Source organism: Thalassophryne amazonica, chromosome 6, assembly GCF_902500255.1.
Source record: "Thalassophryne amazonica chromosome 6, fThaAma1.1, whole genome shotgun sequence".
Lineage (NCBI taxonomy): Eukaryota > Metazoa > Chordata > Actinopteri > Batrachoidiformes > Batrachoididae > Thalassophryne > Thalassophryne amazonica.
The window spans coordinates 5,136,553-5,158,789 of record NC_047108.1 but is presented as its reverse complement, the minus strand read 5'-3'; the positions used below and the strand labels follow the sequence as shown (position 1 = coordinate 5,158,789).

At 41.1% G+C, this 22,237-nt stretch overlaps 1 protein-coding gene across 2 annotated transcripts in view; it reads right to left on the bottom strand.

The window, feature by feature from the left end:
- Positions 1 to 3,811: 3,811 nt before the first annotated feature.
- commd7 (COMM domain containing 7) overlaps positions 3,812 to 22,237 on the bottom strand; it is a 39,722-nt gene continuing 21,296 nt past the window's right edge. For both annotated transcript variants that reach the window (XM_034171679.1, XM_034171680.1), the window contains 2 exons: positions 11,161 to 11,209; positions 3,812 to 4,282 (listed from right to left, as the gene is read on the bottom strand). In XM_034171679.1, coding sequence (XP_034027570.1) covers positions 4,206 to 4,282; positions 11,161 to 11,209 — 126 coding nt within the window. In that variant the 3' untranslated portion in view covers positions 3,812 to 4,205. The remainder of the gene's footprint in view (positions 4,283 to 11,160; positions 11,210 to 22,237) is intronic.

Sequence of the window (22,237 nt, the reverse complement as noted above, 5' to 3'; positions counted from 1 at the left end):
GCAAATACGTCTGTGATCTTTATTCTTCTGTTTCCGCAACAATTCATCAGATAATTACTCATGCAAAAAAAAAAAAAAAACGGTGTGAGTGAGACTAACTGTCACCATATTTTACAGAATTTCCCCCAAATGACGTTTCATTGAAAGACAGAAAAAGAGAAATGATCAGTTAAAGACTCACAGGGAATTTCCAGTCTGGACCTTTAAAAACTTCATAACGCCACAAAGAAAGTGTTCAGTGCTTCACTTTTTTCACATTTTGTTATGTTACAGCCTTATTCCAAAATGCATAAAATACATTTTTTTCCTCAAAATTCTACTCACAACACCCCATAATGACAATGTAAAAAAAATATTTTTTCTTAGATTTTTGCAAATTTATTAAAAAACAAACAAACAAAACGCCTAAGAAATCACACGTACATAAGTATTCACAGTCTTTGACATGAAACTTAAAATTGAGCTCAGGTGCTTCCTGTTTCCACTGATCATCCTTGAGATGTTTTGACAGTTTAATTGAAGTCCACTTGGGGTGAATTCAGTTGATTGGACATGATTTGGAAAGACACACACCTGTCTACATATAAGGTCACACAGTTGACAGTCAGAGCACAAACCAAGCATGAAGTCAAAGGAATTGTCTTTAGACCTCTGAGACAGGATTGTCTCGAGGCAAAAATCTGGGGAGGGGCACAGAAACATTTCTACTGCTTTGAATGTCCCAATCAGCACAGTGAACTCCATCATTCATAAAATGGAAGAAGTTTAGATCCACCAGGACTCTTCCTACAGCTGGTCACCCGTCTAAACTGAGTGAATGGGGCAGAAAGACCTTAGTCAGGGAGGTGACCAAGAACCCGATGGTCACTCTGTCAGAGCTCCAGCATTCCTATGTGGAAAGAGGAGAACCTTTGAGAAGGACAACCATCTCTGCAGCAATCCACCAATCAGGTCTGTATGTTAGAGTGGCCAGACAGAAGCCACTCCTTAGTAAAAGGCAGATGGCAGCCTGCCTGGAGTTTGTCTAAAGGCACCTGAAGGACTCTCAGACCATGAGAAACAACATTTTTGGTCTGATGAATCAAAGACTGAATTCTTTGGTGTGAATGCCAGGCATCATGTTTGGAGGAAACCAGGCACCATCCCTACAGTGAAGCATGGTGGTGGCAGCATCATGCTGTGGGGATGTTTTTCAGCAGCAGGAACTGGGAGACTAGTCAGGATTGAGGGAAAGATGATTGCAGCACATGTACAGAGACATCCTGGATGAAAACCTGCTCCAGAGCGCTCTTGACCTCAGACTGGGGTGACGGTTCTCTTTTCAGCAGGGCAGTAACTCTAAGCACACAGCCAAGATATCAAAAGAGTGGCTTCAGGACAACTCTGTGAATGTCCACGAGTGGTCCAGCCAGAGCCCAAGACTTGAATCTGATTGAACATCTGTGGAGAGATCTGAAAATGGCTGTGCACTGACGCTCACCATCCAACCTGATGGAGCTTGAGAGGTGCTGCAAAGAGGAATGGACCAAACTGCCCAAAGATAAGGAGCACCAAGCTTGTGACATCATATTCAAGAAGACGTGAGGCTGCAATTGCTGCCAAAGGTGCATCAACAAAGTACTGAGCAAACTTATGTACATGTGATTTCTTAGCTTCTTATTTTTAATAAATTAACAAACATCTCAGATAAGCTTTTTTCATGTTGTCATTATGGGGTGTTGTGAGTAGAATTTAATAATAATAATAATAAAGCCTACAATGATATTTGTTCTCTGGATTTAACCCTCCTAATTACAGTACGACACAATCCAACCACTAGCAGCAGTGAGCAGCCACAGTCCGGCGCCCGGAGACAAAATCCGGATGTATAGATGCTGCTTTAGACAGGGGAAGAGAAACCCTAAATAAGCATGTTTTTTTTTTTATTTTAGTGTGGGAGGAAACCCACACAGACACAATAAGATAGACATAAAATGCACATGACAGTTATTGGCATCCTTTGATGAATTTACAGTAAATAAGCACTTTTATAGCCAGTTTTCTTTCATGAGTTACCATGAAGCCGGACGAGCGAAACAAAATTCTTCTGCCCCACGTCAGCCGCAGACAGACGTTGCACTATGCAGTTTCTTCAGTCACAACCACAGAAGCCTGTAACACCTTCAGAGTTCCTTCAATAGTCTCCTTCTGGCACATTCAGTTTTTGAGAACCGCTTCCTCCAGACAGATTTACCACACAACCCCGTACTGTTTGTAATTGGACATGTTCATGTGTTCATCACAACTTCCCCAAGGAAAACTGGCTGATAAAATGATTCACGGTAAAAACATCAAATGGCGCAAATAACTGTGCTGTGCACATTTTATGTCAGTGTCTGAGTGGGTGAGAATCAAGTGCATGTCCCAGACAGAGTGCTTTTGTGCCAGAACTGTTATGATACGATTACATCACTCGCTCACTGTTATTTCCATGTGGAACTCAGAACAGGAGGAAGCAGACTCTACTAACCACACAAGGGGAGTGGAAGTTGCTGATTTCCTTGTTTTATTTTATATGCTTTAAAATTCAGAGATTTAGTCTTTTTTGAATTTCATTTGTCACAAGCTGCTTTGATTAATTTGTGCTGACGGGGGCAGGACTGCTTTCTAATTACTGATAGATTTCAGCTGATGTCTTGGCTTTCATGCTTTTTTATACTTCCCTTTCTTCAGGTGTTCCACACTTTTTCCTGTGTCATTTCATATTATTACACATAACTTAATTTCTAGACATCTATGGTTTGATTTCTTTGTATGTGGACTGCGTGGGTTGTTACAGACATCTGGTGAAAATTTCATGTCAATAGCACCTTTAAATATATAGATACTGAAAAAAAATGGTGAAGTGTTGAAGACTTGTTTTAGCCACTGTATATATTTAACATCAATCTAGGTTACTTTTAAGTATAAATGTTAAAACAATCTGGCAAACACCTGATTTTACAAAAAGCAGGAAATTTGAAACCATTTTTCTAAAAATCTGAGATTTGTGGATGGTAGACTCTGGTTCTCACGCTCATTTTGGATTTCACTTTATAAAAGCATCTCTTTTTTCACAACACTCACATGCCCCATTAAGAGACTTAACCTACACCCCACCCTCAGGGACTGAACCCACTTTGCATTATTTGTGTGTATATGCCATATTATGTAGTATATTTATGGTTACTGCTCTCTGACTTTTTTGTTTTTGTTTCTGATGGATTCTGTTGGTTGTTTTTGAACTTATTCAGTTTTTCCACATGTTGAGCGAAGCCTTCAGTAATTTCATCACAGATGTATAATGACAAAAATCATTAGGATGCTAATTAATCTGAATATAGAAAATTTGTTCATTTGTATAAATTTTTGAAGAAATTTTAAAGTCTATATTTCTGACCGTGAAAAAAAAAGACCAAGGACACAGAATGCTTATACAATCCACAGACAGTTTTTTATTTAATCAAACAAAGATTAAACTGCTGATACAAATAAACATTTCCAACAATTACAAAGTTGTCAATGTGATGCATTTCAAAGAATGGCCTACTGTGCACAAGCTGGTCTCACTGTGTGGTTCTGGGTGCTGCTGCCTTAATGTCCAAATGTGACTGCAGTGAATTTAATTCATCTGTCCATCACTTTGACAACATTTGATTTAGTGATGAGTTTAGTGCTGATGCTGGTGTCTGTGATGGAGCAGGAACTCTGGTGTACTGCTGAGGTGGCGGCGAGTACGACACAGAACTGAGACATCCCGGGTGTCTGATGAAGGTTCTTTTTTTTTGTCTTTTAGCATTCCATGAGATTCCACTGCTTTGTTTCCTCATTGTTCTACCTTTAAAGATCACGGTACACAACATGTCTCGTCCTGTTTGGGTTCGTCACATGACTCCACTATTCCGGGTCTTCCACACCACCACACCGAAACATAAAAAAAAAAAAAAATTTAAAAAATCATTTGACACTGAGAAACAAGCCTGATCTCCAGCCTCCTACTCTTTTCTGACAGATCCAATAAAATGTGTAAATGTTTAATGTTCTGTGTCATTTTAAAGTCCAAGATCTCATAAATCCAGTGAAAGCTGCATTTAAGACAAGAATGTCAAGCTTTTAAAGTGTTGATGGAAACGTGTGTTTTCTGAAGCACCTCCACACAGCAGAATGTGTGAAGTTTGAGCTTGTGCTCAGCTGAAACACTCCATGCTGGCTTTGGCTCGCTCCATCTCATGCAGGAAGCTGTAAAACTGAGGGAGCGTCAACTCTGTCAGACATGAGGGAAGAAAACAGGAAACTGTTAGCAGATAAAGCAGAACCTGACAAACAAGTTCCCAAAGAAATGTCAGGTGTACTGCTACGTTTCACACCGTGGCAAACCGCCTCCGTGCTTCAGCCGCTGCTCGCTCTTCAACTTGTTCACAGATTAAACTCATGGTTTAAACTGGGTTTGTAATGTCATCACAAAAAGCTAACAATGAAGAAAGACGCATACTGTCGTGCCACCAGACGCCAGCCAGGAAAACTACGAACCTAAGCCAACAGTTGACTGGTCTACTGTGACCATTCGAGTCTTCACTAATAATCGAAGCTCAATTAAACAACAAACTACTCTGTTGGGTGGCTGCTGGGAACAAGTGCTTTACGCTAAATCAATTCTGACAATTCTTCTCTCTCTCTCTCGCTGCTGCTACTGAGGCCCAAGTACCACGCTGCCTACTGGACCCCAAGGCTGATGGTCCAGAAACATGGAAACAGACACGGGCTGGGACCCTTGAAAGAATCTAAAAGTCCACTTTTACGAGACTGTGAACTTATTTTGGTTTTGCATGGGTGATATTTGATGAGTATTTGTGTGTACTCTTCTTGTTCAATCTGTTATTTGTTAGGATGGCCAAAGCAGTGGGTCACCACTCTAAGTCTGGTCTGCTTGAGGTTTCTTCCTCAAAAAACACCAGAAGGAGTTTTTCCTTACCACTGTAGCCAACGTGGTTGCTCAGGGGGGATGGTGAGGTTAGACCTTGCCCACGTGAAGTGCCTTGGGGCAACGTATGTGGTGCGATATAAAAAAATTGACGAATAAATTATAAATTGACTACAATTTGTGAAACATTTCTTTGTTCTTTCTCACACATTCTTTGGCCGACTTCCACCAAACTGTACTCAGGTTAAAGTCAACCCCATAACTGCTGTTTAAGACTATTTTCATAAAGGTCAATGCCACTGGAGTCAAAGGTCCATATTATATACACACACACACAGTGAGGCAAATAAGTATTTGATCCACTGTCGATTTTGCAAGTTTTCCCACCTACAAAGAATGGAGAGGTCATTTTTAATCATAGGTACACTTCAACTGTGAGAAACAGAACCTTTCAAAAAAAAAAAAAAAAAAACAGAAAATCACATTGTGTGACCCACGACCCGATCCAAGATAAGTGGTTGTAGATGAGTGAGTGAGTGACATTGAATGATTTTTTTTTTAAATAATTAATTTGCATTTTATTGCCTGAAATAAGTATATGATACAATAGAAAAACAGACCTTAATATTTGGTATAAAACATTTGTTTGCGATTACAGAGGTCAGACCTTTCCTGTAGTTCTTGACCAAGTTTGCTCACTGCAGCAGGGATTTTGGTCCACTCCTCCACACAGATCTTCTCCAGATGTTTCAGCTCCCTCCAAAGATTTTCTATTGAGTTCAGGTCTGGAGACTGGCTCAGCCACTCCAGGACCTTAAAATGATTCTTACAGAGTCCCTCCTTAGTTGCCCTGGCTGTGTATTTGGGGTTCAAACTGCTTTTTTAGCAATCCTGTGAATCACTAAACTAGTATTTAGTTGTATAACCACAGTTTTTCATGATTTCTTCACATCTGCGAGGCATTAATTTTGTTGGTTTGGAACCAAGATTTTGCTCATTTACTAGTGTGCTTGGGGTCATTGTGTTGTTGAAACACCCATTTCAAGGGCATGTCCTCTTCAGCATAAGGCAACATGACCTCTTCAAGTATACCTGGTATGCGATATATAGGCCCAACACCATAGTAGGAGAAACATGCCCATATCATGATCAATCAATCAATCAACTTTTTTCTTATATAGCGCCAAATCACAATAAACAGTTGCCCCAAGGCGCTCCATATTGTAAGGCAAGGCCATACAATAATTATGAAAAACCCCAACGGTCAAAACGACCCCCTGTGAGCAAGCACTTGGCAACAGTGGGAAGGAAAAACTCCCTTTTAACAGGAAGAAACCTCCAGCAGAACCAGGCTCAGGGAGGGGCAGTCTTCTGCTGAGACTGGTTGGGGCTGAGGGAAAAAAACAGGAAAAAGACATGCCGTGAAGGGGGGCAGAGATCGATCACTAATGATTAAATGCAGAGTGATGCATACGGAGCAAAAAGAGAAAGAAACAGTGCATCATGGGAACCCCCCCACAATCTACGTCTAAAGCAGCATAACCAAGGGATGGTCCAGGGTCACCCGATCCAGCCCTAACTATAAGCCTTAGCGAAAAGGAAAGTTTTAAGCCTAATCTTAAAAGTAGAGAGGGTATCTGTCTCCCTGATCTGAATTGGGAGCTGGTTCCACAGGAGAGGAGCCTGAAAGCTGAAGGCTCTGCCTCCCATTCTACTCTTACAAACCCTAGGAACTACAAGTAAGCCCGCAGTCTGAGAACGAAGCGCTCTAATGGGGTAATATGGTACTACGAGGTCCCTAAGATAAGATGGGACCTGATTATTCAAAACCTTATAAGTAAGAAGAAGAATTTTAAATTCTATTCTAGAATTAACAGGAAGCCAATGAAGAGAGGCCAACACGGGTGAGATATGCTCTCTCCTGCTAGTCCCCGTCAGTACTCTAGCTGCAGCATTCTGAACCAACTGAAGGCTTTTTAGGGAACTTTTAGGACAACCTGATAATAATGAATTACAATAGTCCAGCCTAGAGGAAATAAATGCATGAATTAGTTTTTCAGCATCACTCTGAGACAAGACCTTTCTGATTTTAGAGATATTGCGTAAATGCAAAAAGGCAGTCCTACATATTTGTTTAATATGCGCTTTGAATGACATATCCTGATCAAAAATGACTCCAAGATTTCTCACAGTATTACTAGAGATCAGGGAAATGCCATCCAGAGTAACGATCTGGTTAGACACCATGCTTCTAAGATTTGTGGGGCCAAGTACAATAACTTCAGTTTTATCTGAGTTTAAAAGCAGGAAATTAGAGGTCATCCATGTCTTTATGTCTATAAGACAATCCTGCAGTTTAGCTAATTGGTGTGTATCCTCTGGCTTCATGGATAGATAAAGCTGGGTATCATCTGCGTAACAATGAAAATTTAAGCACTACCGTCTAATAATACTGCCTAAGGGAAGCATGTATAAAGTGAATAAAATTGGTCCTAGCACAGAACCTTGTGGAACTCCATAATTAACTTTAGTCTGTGAAGAAGATTCCCCATTTACATGAACAAACTGTAATCTATTAGACAAATATGATTCAAACCACCGCAGCGCAGTGCCTTTAATACCAATGACATGCTCTAATCTCTGTAATAAAATTTTATGGTCAACAGTATCAAAAGCAGCACTGAGGTCCAACAGAACAAGCACAGAGATAAGTCCACTGTCCGAAGCCATAAGAAGATCATTTGTAACCTTCACTAATGCTGTTTCTGTACTATGATGAATTCTAAAACCTGACTGAAACTCTTCAAATAGACCATTCCTCTGCAGGTGATCAGTTAGCTGTTTTACAACTACCCTCTCAAGAATCTTTGAGAGAAAAGGAAGGTTGGAAATTGGCCTATAATTAGCTAAGATAGCTGGGTCAAGTGATGGCTTTTTAAGTAATGGTTTAATTACTGCCACCTTAAAGGCCTGTGGTACATAACCAACTAACAAAGATAGATTGATCATATTTAAGATTGAAGCATTAAATAATGGTAGGACTTCCTTGAGCAGCCTGGCAGGAATGGGGTCCAATAAACATGCCGATGGTTTGGACGAAGCAACCAATGAAAATAACTCAGACAGAACAACCGGAGAGAAAGAGTCTAACCAAATACCGGCATCACTGAAAGCAGCCAAAGATAACGATACATCTTTGGGATGGTTATGAGTAATTTTTTCTCTAATAGTCAAAATTTTGTTAGCAAAGAAAGTCATGAAGTCATTACTAGTTAAAGTTAATGGAATACTCAGCTCAATAGAGCTCTGACTCTTTGTCAGCCTAGCTACAGTGCTGAAAAGATACCTGAGGTTATTCTTATTTTCTTCAATTAGTGATGAGTAGAAAGATGTCCTAGCTTTACGGAGGGCTTTTTTATAGAGCAACAAACTCTTTTTCCAGGCTAAGTGAAGATCTTCTAAATTAGTGAGACGCCATTTCCTCTCCAACTTACGGGTTATCTGCTTTAAGCTACGAGTTTGTGAGTTATACCACGGAGTCAGACACTTCTGATTTAAAGCTCTCTTTTTCAGAGGAGCTACAGCATCCAAAGTTGTCTTCAAAGAGGATGTAAAACTATTGACGAGATACTCTAACTCCCTTACAGAGTTTAGGTAGCTACTCTGCTCTGTGCTGGTATATGACATTAGAGAACATAACGAAGGAATCATATCCTTAAACCTAGTTACAGCGCTTTCTGAAAGACTTCTAGTGTAATGAAACTTATTCCCCACTGCAGGGTAGTCCATCAGGGTAAATGTAAATGTTATTAAAAAATGATCAGACAGAAGGGAGTTTTCAGGGAATACTGTTAAGTCTTCTATTTCCATACCATAAGTCAGAACAAGATCTAAGATATGATTAAAGTGGTGGGTGGACTCATTTACTTTTTGAGCAAAGCCGATAGAGTCCAATAATAGATTAAATGCAGTGTTGAGGCTGTCATTCTCAGCATCTGTGTGGATATTAAAATCGCCCACTATAATTATCTTATCTGAACTAAGCACTAAGTCAGACAAAAGGTCTGAAAATTCACAGAGAAACTCACAGTAACAACCAGGTGGACGATAGATAATAAATAAAACTGTTTTTTGGGACTTCCAATTTGGATGGACAAGACTAAGAGACAAGCTTTCAAATGAATTAAAGCTCTGTCTAGGTTTTTGATTAATTAATAAGCTGAAATGGAAGATTGCTGCTAATCCTCCGCCACGGCCCGTGCTACGAGCATTCTGACAGTTAGTGTGACTCGGGGGTGTTGACTCATTTAAACTAACACATTCATCCTGCTGTAACCAGGTTTCTGTTAGGCAGAATAAATCAATACGTTGATCAATTATTATATCATTTACTAACAGGGACTTAGAAGAGAGAGACCTAATGTTTAATAGACCACATTTAACTGTTTTAGTCTGTGGTGCAATTGAAGGTGCTATATTATTTTTTCTTTTTGAATTTTTATGCTTAAATAGATTTTTGCTGGTTATTGGTAGTCTGGGAGCAGGCACCGTCTCTACGGGGATGGGGTAATGAGGGGATGGCAGGGGGAGAGAAGCTGCAGAGAGGTGTGTAAGACCACAGCTCTGCCTCCTGGTCCATGATGCTTGCACCACCATGCTTCACTGTCTTCACTGTGAACTGTGGCTTGAATTCAGAGTTTGGGGGTCGTCTCACAAACTGTCTGTGGCCCTTGGACCCAAAAAGAACAATTTTACTCTCATCAGTCCACAAAATATTGCTCCATTTCTCTTTAGGCCAGTTGATGTGTACTTTGGCAAATTGTAACCTCTTCTGCACATGTATTTTATTTAACAGAGGGACTTTGCGGGGGATTCTTGAAAATAAATTAGCTTCACACAGGCATCTTCTAACTGTCACAGCACTTACAGGTAACTCCAGACTGTCTTTGATCATCCTGTTAATGATCAATGGGTGACCTTTGTCATTCTGGTTATTCTTCTATCCATTTTGATGGTTGTTTTCTATTTTCTTTTTCTATTCTCTTTTCCTTTTTTTCCCCAAGCGTGTCTGTTTTTTTTTTGTTCATTTTAAAGCATTAGAGATCATTGTAGATGAACAACCTATAATTTTTTGCACTTGCTTATATGTTTTCCCCTCTCACAATGACTTGAACGTCCCATTTTCCACAGGCTTTCAAAGAGAAAAGCATGTTCAGCAGGTGCTGGCTTCATCCTTACATAGGGGACACCTGATTCACACCTGTTTGTTCCACAAAATTGACGAACTCACTGACTGAATGCCACACTACTATTATTGTGAACACCCCCTTTTCTACTTTTTTTTAAATAATAGCCCAATTTCATAGCCTTAAGAGTGTGCATATCATGAATGCTTGGTCTTGTTGGATTTGTGAGAATCTACTGAATCTACTGGTACCTTGTTTCCCATGTAACAATAAGAAATATACTCAAAACCTGGATTAATCTTTTTAGTCACATAGCACTACTATATATATATATACATATACATATATATATATATATACACATATACATATATACACATATACATATACTTGTTTTTTTGGTGGTGTTGTTTTTACCAAAATTGGTAAACATACTCGTACATAGGTGGGTTTCTTAAACATTCAAGAAAGGTCAAATTTGCCAAAAGTCAACTGCTGGAGTTAAGATCATATACGTTTCTGTTTGTTTGTTTTTGTCCACTCCACCACACTTGGTATGTGGATGACAGTTGTCCCCAGAATTCCCCTTAAAAGGTTAATTTTGGCAAATTTCAAATTGACTGAGGTCAAGGTCTGGTAATCTTAGTTGGACCAAGCTTGGCAGACATATGGAGGTGGGTTCTTAACCAGGCCTGGCCTGTTGCACAGTCTTTAAAATTAAAATCCAGTAGTTCCTCCAACTTTGGAGAGAAAACACCCTGTAGTCAGGTATCAAATAGTACAGTAACCAAAATGGTTCCTCATGATAAGAGCTCCTGAAAACATTCTTGTGACACCAAAGCCCCCTTTTCATTAGAAGGACATTTGGTCTGGAACATCTCTACTAACAGATGCTGAGATCCAGTTAGGCTAAATTCATACTCTGTTCTTCCTTTACTGAGTTGCACTTAGCTGCATTTTGTGCTGAATGGAACACAATGTGAAGACAGAAAATGTTTTGAGTACTCGTGTTAGTAACAGCACTGAATCACTCACCCATGTAGACATTTTCTGTGGCATTCCCCTTTCTGATCACCAGTTTTAGCTGAAAGAGGACAAAGTTTGCCGTCATTAAAACTGAACAACATATATTGTGCGTAAGTGGGATGGGTGTGTTGAAGAAATGTGATTGAAGGCATGCTTCTTTCACAAGCTGTGTCTGTCTGTGCACAGATGTGTGTTAAACCTGTTTGTCTTATATCAGTTAGGACAACAGGTCAATTAGGTTCGGTGACCCCCCCCAACACTGAAAATTACTTACATCAAAAAAATTTATTGGGATTTTAACAATAAAAAGTGTGATGGAATTTAACATATTTCCAAACATATTGCTTTTTTAAGTTGACTGGGTGGTTCTGTAACATATGTCAAAGCAACTTCCTTGTCAAAAAATACTGCACTATCATCTATAGCCACAAGATGGCAGTCTACACGTGACATGTGCTTGTATCATGATCTGAATGAGGTATTGTCTGAGCCACACTCCGGAGAATGTGATTGTAATACACCATTAAGATTTATAACGACCACTGTAAAACAAGAAGAAGAAAGAAATCTGAATGAGGAAGAGAACAGGTGAAATTTAATAAATCATGCCCTCAAACTGAAAGACCATGCTCTTGAACATGAAGAGCATGACCAAAGAGAAGGACCTTTGTACCTTCATACTACTTAGCACCTAACCCGTCTGCACTCTGTGGGACAGCCTGAGGACAACAACAAGTGGCTAGGCAAAGGTAAAGCAAACTATAATGTTTTATAATCATCCAATCATTCATCCGCAGAGAAACTTCTATAATGTTAGAAGTAAATTCTATCACACGTACTAAGATCGGGCCGATGATTATCACCAGGATACTGTAATATGAAGTGGATCAGAGTCTAATTTATCCATATGGTATGTACAGCAGGCTTATAAAAAATTCCATATCTGGAATTTCAATTCAATTCATTTGAACTGAACTGGCTCTACCCCACAGGATGTTGAATTGGAATTACAGGAACTGTAATTAAATTCACTGCAATTCAGAGAAATTCCTTATAGCCAAGTAACAGGAAGAATTTACAAATTCCCTCCAATTTGAACATTGTGTAATATTATTTTTATTTTAAAATGAGTAAATTACAAACAAACAAAAAAAATTGTAGAAAATGCCATAATCATTTATTACAGATAGGGTAACATTGTTGCACCTAACTGTCATAGGTTCCTCAAAGGTTTTATCACTGAGACATCTTTCTGGTTGGAATATCTTTCCTGCAACACTAAAGATCCACTCAGCAGCTGCAGAGGATGCAGGTATGGCCAGGCAAATTCAGGAAGGTTTGAAAAACTGCTCTGGTTTTCTTTCCAAAACACCAAAGGATCCTCATCCTCATCCTCAGGCACACCTTAGGGCCCCTTCACAGATAACACGATTGAAGCCGACTGGCGCACGAAGGAGGAATTACATGCCACTTGTGCAAAATCAGAGCTGCTTCATACAGCTGTCGCAACAACCATTTGCACACACAAGTGGCAGAAAGACAGCGAGTGCCCATTCGATCCCTCTCGCGACAGGTGTCGGCCAAATTCCAAATGCTACACACAATCATCTAACACGGCTCACTGAGGACTTATAAAAGGCCTGGCTATTCACGCTCCCGGCATGATAGTAGACAGCAGGTGACCACATTTGAGCTGTCTGTGAAAAGTGTCTAAGTGCTAAATGAGTGTGGCGTAACCTAGCAACACACATGGTGTGCCAGAGTGTCGGCTCCCCCCTCAACACATGTGGCATGTGTGAGTGTGAGAGAGAGAGAGAGGCAGACTTGCATGAAATGCTGATATTTATTTATTTGTTTATTTGACAGGGACAATGTACATTAATGAATAGCGCTGAGGCTTCCTATCCAATACTTTGATAGTTTGTTTATAAAGGGTCTCTAGTGGCTTGAGCGCTGTTACATTTGCATTGGACCATGTAGTCAGGCAGTATTCAATATGTGATAAAATCATTGCATGCATAAAAACTTTAGCTGCCTGTACAGATAGTTGAGGCCGTATATAACGAAAATTAGAGAGGCTAAATTTAACTTTGTGACACACTTTTTTAACCTGTGTTTTAAATGTGAATGTGTCATCGAGCCAGACCCTTAAATATTTATATTCAGACACCACTTTGATCCTTTCCCCTGCCACATAGACATTTGGTTCAGTGACTAGACTTTTAGATCATGTAAAAAACATTGTAACAGTTTTTGATACATGAAGTTGTAAACAATTTTCCTCAAGCCATGTTGTGACATCAGCCATGGACTGTATTAATTTGTCACAGACCTGCTGTACATTATTTCCATGTACATAAAGAACAGAATCATCAGCATACATTTGAGTGAACAAATTTGGGCAGACCAACAGGAGATTATTTATATATAATGAAAATAATAGTGGCCCTAAAATTGAGCCCTGGGGCACTCCTGTATTAAGACAGAGAGAAGGTGAGTGATAATTACCAATTCTTACAGATTGTGACCTACTTGACAGATACGACTCAACCCATTTTAACGCCCCAGGAGAAAAATTAAATCGTTGAGGTGTTGAGTCATTTGTTCAGCTACAATGTTCTCCAAGACCTTTGACACCGTAGACAAAATATTAATTGGACAATAATTTTGAACTGAAAACTTATCACCAGATTTGAACACTGGAATTACAGCAGCAGACTTCCATATTTTAGGAAACAGAGCCTGTGCAAATGATTGATTAATAATGGTTGCAATTGGGTTAATTAAAAATGCAGCCAAGTCTTTTAGCATTAGAGCATACATACCAAAACTATCTTTTGTTCTTGAAGATTTTAGGGTAGAGATAATTTGTGACACCTGAGTTTCTGAGACACACTTAAAAGTGAAAGCTGGCTCCACGGTTACAACTGGAGAGCTCTGTGTGACATTAGGGGAAAACCCTTGGGCTATAGATTTGACTGAATCTATGAAAAAATTATTGAAGGCGACAGCGTACGCGACTCGTACTGTGTTCATGCGCACGAACACGAGCGTGGATTTGATTCTTGCAGAAAGGAGATTTTAATTAGGATGTGCTCTTCATCAATACAACAGTCCAGTTTGAATCTGGGATCAAGCATGGCAGCCAACTGGAAGCACTCCATGTCCTCAAATATTTGAAGACATTTGTCAAGTCAGGTTTGTAACGTGGACACAAACTTTTTGTTCCTCGTCATCGTGACAGCTGTAATTGTATGTCATAAGCCTCTGACACAAGGGAATCATAGATCTTGCTTGCTTGCCTCTACTGGTGGTTGGCTCTCACTGCGGTATTGTATCACTTCCTGTTCCGGAGCACAGCGGTGTTTTTCTGTATCTGTTAGCTGTTTAATCTGCGCAGTTAGATTGATCTAGTTACCTAGATAACGATTTGTTTCACAGTGTAATCTTCACGTGCCTTAACTAAAGCACTCCCTCTGCTGAATCACCTCTAAATTAATTATTTACACATTATTCACTTTGTGTGTTTTTAGGAATCCACTAGCTTAGCGCAGCTACTAGCTCTTAGCCGGTTTAGCATGGCAGTTCTCCTGTCTCTCCTGCACTTTTCTGCTCTGGGTGTGAAATGTTTAGTTATTCCTCGGCCTCCTTTAGCAGTAATGGTACTTGTAATAAGTGTAGCTTATTCGTAGCTTTGGAGGCCAGGCTGGGCAAATTGGAGACTCGGCTCCGCACCGTGGAAAATTCTACAGCTAGCCAGGCCCCTGTAGTCGGTGCGGACCAAGGTAGCTCAGCCGCCGTTAGTTTCCCTCTGGCAGATCCCGAGCAGCCGGGAAAGCAGGCCGACTGGGTGACTGTGAGGAGGAAGCGTAGTTCTAAACAGAAGCCCCGTGTACACCGCCAACCCGTTCACATTTCTAACGGTTTTTCCCCCACTCGGCGACACACCCGCCGAGGATCAAACTCTGGTTATTGGCGACTCTGTTTTGAGAAATGTGAAGTTGGCGACACCAGCAACCATAGTCAATTGTCTTCCGGGGGCCAGAGCAGGTGACATTGAAGGAAATTTGAAACTGCTGGCTAAGGCTAAGCGTAAATTTGGTAAGATTGTAATTCACGTCGGCAGTAATGACACCCGGTTACGCCAATCGGAGGTCACTAAAATCAACATTGAATCGGTGTGTAACTTTGCAAAAACAATGTCGGACTCTGTAGTTTTCTCTGGGCCCCTCCCCAATCGGACCGGGAGTGACATGTTTAGCCGCATGTTCTCCTTGAATTGCTGGCTGTCTGAGTGGTGTCCAAAAAATGAGGTGGGCTGCATAGATAATTGGCAAAGCTTCTGGGGAAAACCTGGTATTGTTAGGAGAGACGGCATCCATCCCACTTTGGATGGAGCAGCTCTCATTTCTAGAAATCTGGCCAATTTTCTTAAATCCTCCAAACCGTGACTATCCAGGGTTGGGACCAGGAAGCAGAGTTGTAGTCTTACACACCTCTCTGCAGCTTCTCTCCCCCTGCCATCCCCTCATTACCCCATCCCCGTAGAGACGGTGCCTGCTCCCAGACCACCAATAACCAGAAAAAATCTATTTAAGCATAAAAATTCAAAAAGAAAAAATAATATAGCACCTTCAACTGCACCACAGACTAAAACAGTTAAATGTGGTCTATTAAACATTAGGTCTCTCTCTTCTAAGTCCCTGTTAGTAAATGATATAATAATTGATCAACATATTGATTTATTCTGCCTTACAGAAACCTGGTTACAGCAGGATGAATATGTTAGTTTAAATGAGTCAACACCCCCGAGTCACACTAACTGCCAGAACGCTCGTAGCACGGGCCGTGGCGGAGGATTAGCAGCAATCTTCCATTCCATCTTATTAATTAATCAAAAACCCAGACAGAGCTTTAATTCATTTGAAAGCTTGACTCTTAGTCTTGTCCATCCAAATTGGAAGTCCCAAAAACCAGTTTTATTTGTTATTATCTATCGTCCACCTGGTCGTTACTGTGAGTTTCTCTGTGAATTTTCAGACCTTTTGTCTGACTTAGTGCTTAGCTCAGATAAGATAATTATAGTGGGCGATTTTAACATCCACACAGATGCTGAGAATGACAGCCTCAACACTGCATTTAATCTATTATTAGACTCAATTGGCTTTGCTCAAAATGTAAATGAGTCCACCCACCACTTTAATCATATCTTAAATCTTGTTCTGACTTATGGTATGGAAATTGAAGACTTAACAGTATTCCCTGAAAACTCCCTTCTGTCTGATCATTTCTTAAAAACATTTACATTTACTCTGATGGACTACCCAGCAGTGGGGAATAAGTTTCATTACACTAGAAGTCTTTCAGAAAGCGCTGTAACCAGGTTTAAGGATATGATTCCTTCTTTATGTTCTCTAATGCCATATACCAACACAGTGCAGAGTAGCTACCTAAACTCTGTAAGTGAGATAGAGTATCTCGTCAATAGTTTTACATCCTCATTGAAGACAACTTTGGATGCTGTAGCTCCTCTGAAAAAGAGAGCTTTAAATCAGAAGTGCCTGACTCCGTGGTATAACTCACAAACTCGCAGCTTAAAGCAGATAACCCGTAAGTTGGAGAGGAAATGGCATCTCACTAATTTAGAAGATCTTCACTTAGCCTGGAAAAAGAGTCTGTTGCTCTATAAAAAAGCCCTCCGTAAAGCTAGGACATCTTACTACTCATCACTAATTGAAGAAAATAAGAACAACCCCAGGTTTCTTTTCAGCACTGTAGCCAGGCTGACAAAGAGTCAGAGCTCTATTGAGCCGAGTATTCCTTTAACTTTAACTAGTAATGACTTCATGACTTTCTTTGCTAATAAAATTTTAACTATTAGAGAAAAAATTACTCATAACCATCCCAAAGACGTATCGTTATCTTTGGCTGCTTTCAGTGATGCCGGTATTTGGTTAGACTCTTTCTCTCTGATTGTTCTGTCTGAGTTATTTTCATTAGTTACTTCATCCAAGCCATCAACATGTCTATTAGACCCCATTCCTACCAGGCTGCTCAAGGAAGCCCTACCATTATTTAATGCTTCGATCTTAAATATGATCAATCTATCTTTATTAGTTGGCTATGTACCACAGGCTTTTAAGGTGGCAGTAATTAAACCATTACTTAAAAAGCCATCACTTGACCCAGCTATCTTAGCTAATTATAGGCCAATCTCCAACCTTCCTTTTCTCTCAAAAATTCTTGAAAGGGTAGTTGTAAAACAGCTAACTGATCATCTGCAGAGGAATGGTCTATTTTAAGAGTTTCAGTCAGGTTTTAGAATTCATCATAGTACAGAAACAGCATTAGTGAAGGTTACAAATGATCTTATGGCCTCAGACAGTGGACTCATCTCTGTGCTTGTTCTGTTAGACCTCAGTGCTGCTTTTGATACTGTTGACCATAAAATTTTATTACAGAGATTAGAGCATGCCAAAGGTATTAAAGACACTGCGCTGCGGTGGTTTGAATCATATTTATCTAATAGATTACAATTTGTTCATGTAAATGGGGAATCTTCTTCACAGACAAAGGTTAATTATGGAGTTCCACAAGGTTCTGTGCTAGGACCAATTTTATTCACTTTATACATGCTTCCCTTAGGCAGTATTATTAGACGGCATTGCTTAAATTTTCATTGTTACGCAGCTGATACCCAGCTTTATCTATCCATGAAGCCAGAGGACACACACCAATTAGCTAAACTGCAGGATTGTCTTAAAGACATAAAGACATGGATGACCTCTAATTTCCTGCTTTTAAACTCAGATAAAACTGAAGTTATTGTACTTGGCCCCACAAATCTTAGAAACATGGTGTCTAACCAGATCCTTACTCTGGATGGCATTACCCTGACCTCTAGTAATACTGTGAGAAATCTTGGAGTCATTTTTGATCAGGATATGTCATTCAAAGTGCATATTAAACAAATATGTAGGACTGCTTTTTTGCATTTACGCAATATCTCTAAAATTAGAAAGGTCTTGTCTCAGAGTGATGCTGAAAAACTAATTCATGCATTTATTTCCTCTAGGCTGGATTATTGTAATTCATTATTATCAGGTTGTCCTAAAAGTTCCCTGAAAAGCCTTCAGTTAATTCAAAATGCTGCAGCTAGGGTACTAACGGGGACTAGAAGGAGAGAGCATATCTCACCCATATTGGCCTCTCTTCATTGGCTTCCTGTTAATTCTAGAATAGAATTTAAAATTCTTCTTCTTACTTATAAGGTTTTGAATAATCAGGTCCCATCTTATCTTAGGGACCTCATAGTACCATATCACCCCAATAGAGCGCTGCGCTCTCAGACTGCAGGCTTACTTGTAGTTCCTAGGGTTTGTAAGAGTAGAATGGGAGGCAGAGCCTTCAGCTTTCGGGCCCCTCTCCTGTGGAACCAGCTCCCAATTCAGATCAGGGAGACAGACACCCTCTCTACTTTTAAGATTAGGCTTAAAACTTTACTTTTTGCTAAAGCTTATAGTTAGGGCTGGATCAGGTGACCCTGAACCATCCCTTAGTTATGCTGCTATAGATGTAGACTGCTGGGGGGTTCCCATGATGCACTGTTTCTTTCTCTTTTTGCTCTGTATGCACCACTCTGCATTTAATCATTAGTGATTGATCTCTGCTCCCCTCCACAGCATGTCTTTTTCCTGGTTCTCTCCCTCAGCCCCAACCAGTCCCAGCAGAAGACTGCCCCTCCCTGAGCCTGGTTCTGCTGGAGGTTTCTTCTTGTTAAAAGGGAGTTTTTCCTTCCCACTGTCACCAAGTGCTTGCTCACAGGGGGTCGTTTTGACCGTTTGGGTTTTTACGTAATTATTGTATGGCCTTGCCTTACAATATAAAGTGCCTTGGGGCAACTGTTTGTTGTGATTTGGCGCTATATAAATAAAATTGATTGATTGATCTTGATATCACTGATTACTCTGTCTGCCAGCCAGCCATCTGTAGCTTCCTCACAAGGTTCTAACACTTCACAAAGCTCCTGGATGATTTTGAATTCATATACAGACAGCTGGGTAGGACAGTTGAGCTCAGCAAGGACATCGCTGGGAACTGAAAGGACTGATCACAACATCCTGAGTTGGCTATTCCATTGGGTGATATTAGCAGGCTGAAGATTACACATTCCCTCTAGGACATCTGTAGCATGTGTGGATACATGACAAAAAGATACAAGTTTCTGAACTTTAGCTGGGGGGGGGGGGGGGGTAATCAAGCTCCTCCACAGTATCATGGACCAATAGTTGTAGGCTATGGGCAAAGCAGCATGTTCTTTCTGGGGGAAGGTATGCAATTTCCTCCTCTATATTGACCACTTCTAGATCAGTGGTGTCATCCTCCTCATCTTCTTCACTCAACATGAATTTGTGGAAACGGTGTGAATGCCTTTATCATATTTGAAGCATTGTCAGTTACAACGAAAGAGACCTTGTTCTGAATTTTAAAATTCTCAAGTACATCTTCATAAACTTGGCTAATATTCTCAGCTGTGTGCCTGTCGGTTCAGCTCAATGCTCTGCAAATCAAAATCAACAATAAAGTGACCCCGCGTTGCTCCTTCTGAATCAGAGGTTCAATGAACGGTCTAAAGGCCCCCTGACACTTTCACGACTTTGATCCATGCACTTTCATGCACTCTGCCGTGCAGGAGAGTAAACTTGTCTCAAACTCGTAAACTCTGCACAGCTTCGAGCAAGTGTGCAAAGAAAATTTTGAAATGTTCAAAAGCTCCATCACACATTAATTACATGAACAGCACGCAAACAATTAAAAACACTGCATGTGAGTGTCTGTGTCAGCACACTGCATCACAGCGCAGCTTGTCTGAATGATTATAATGAGATCTTAAATCTATCATAAACATAGCTTTACAGCTGCTCACAATAAAAAATGAACATGCAACTGTTTTACCAAGCTATTACAATATAAACATGACAAATAAGATGGTGTTTAGATGGTTCAAAATGTGTTCTTCTCATTCAGAGCACGAGAGAGAGGAAAAAAGCTGCTGTTGGTGGAGCGGTCCTCTGTGATTCCAGAAGCGATTAGAGCCTTTTGCACAGCCAACTCTGACAGAAAATGATTACAGCACTACGAAATAATAATTTTATATACGCAGCATCCAGCGCACAACGCGTGGCATCCAGTGGAACAAAGCAGGGCGTCCAGTTGGGAACACAGCAAGTGGGATTGTCACGACGATGTGCGTGCAAGTGCGTGGATCAAAGTCGTCCAAGTGTCAGGGCACCTTAAGTCTCCTCTCTAGGATCCTGGAATAAACTTTCCCAGGGAGGCTAAGAAGTGTGATTCCTCTATAATTGGAGCACACCCTCTGGTCCCCTTTTTTATAGATGGGGACCACCATCCCAGTTTGCCAATCTAGAGGTACTGTCCCCTACTTCCTGGCTTATGCAACATTGCATAAGCGTGCCAGCCATGACAGCCCAACATCATCCAGAGTCTTCAGCAACTCGGGATGAATCTCATCCACCCCCTGCAACTTGCCAGAGAAGAGTTTTTTTTACTACCTCTGTGACTTCCACTAGGGTGATGGTACCAGAGCCGTCCGATTTTTCCATCCATGCCTCCTTGACTGAGGGTATGTCAGTAGGGTTGAAGAGATCCTCAAATTGTCCTTTCCACTGTCTGACAATATCCTCAGTCCAGTTTAGCAGCTCTCCTCTCTGCTGCTGAACACAGCCTGGGTTAAGAACTGCCTCCCTTTCCTGAGGCACCTGACAGTTTACCAGAACTGCTTTGAAACTGAAACCCATTTTCCATGGCCTCTCAAAAACTCCTCCCATGCCATAGTTTTTACCTCAGGCACCACTGAGGCTGGAGCACACTCTCCAGTCCCCTTTTTTAAAGATGGGGACCACCACCCCAGTTTGCCAATCTACAGGTACTGCCCCCTACTTCCTGGCTTGTGCAACATTGATTTCGGAGACCTCTGTGCCAACCAAACATGAAAGGCCTCGTTCTTCAGTCTGATGGCTTCTCTTACTGCTGGAGTCCACCAGCGGGTTCTCGGGTTGTCGCCATGGCAAGTACCGACAACCTTGTGGCCACAGCTCAAAGCAGCCGCCTCAGTAATAGATTAATGAACCACTCTGTTTCCATGTCCGCCACCTCCCTCGGGATCTGAGAGAAGTTTCTTCAGAGGTGCGAGTTGAAAGCCATCGGAACAGGCTCTTCCATCAAACGTTCTCAGAAAACCCTCACAACACGTTTAGGTCTTCCAGGTTGGTTTGGTGGCTTACCCCGCCATCTGAGACTACTCATCACCAGGTGGTGATCAGGTGACAGCTCCACCCCTCTCTTCACACGAGTGTCCAAGACACATGGTTGCAGGTCTGATGACACAAAATCGATCGACCTTTGACCTGGGGTGTTCTGGTACCATGTGTACTTTTGAACACCCTTGTGCTCAAACACAGTGTTTATTACGGACAATCCATGCACAGCACAAAAGTCCAACAAAACACCACTCGGGTTCAGATCGGGGGGCCATTCCTCCCAATCATTCCCCTCCAGGTTTTTCCATTGTTGCCCATGTAGTGGTTTTGCTCTGCGTTGTGTTATGATTTCGACTCCTCCCACTCGCTCCCCTCGGGACGCGAACTCCGGCATGGAAGGCAGATGCTCTGATCCGTCTCCAAAAACCCGGGCTCTGGCCTAAGTGGCCAAAGAATCCTTTAACTATCAGGGGAGTGAGGCCTACTGACTGCACAGCGACTCCTGCTGGCCTCAGTCACACCCACTTGAGCACTGAAGTCCCCAAGTAGAACTAAGGAGTCTCCAGCAGGAACCTTTTCCAGGATCCCTCTCAGAGTCTCTAATAAGGCTGGATATTCTGAACTGTTGTTTGGTGCATATGTACAAACAACAGTCAGATTCTTTTCTGCAATATGAAGTCGTACAGAGACAGCCCTCTCGCTCACTGGGGAAAAAGCCAAAATAACAGCACTAGCCAGGGACCTGTGAGTATCCCCACACCTACTCATTGCCTCTCACCCTGGACAACTCCGTAAAAAGAATCCAG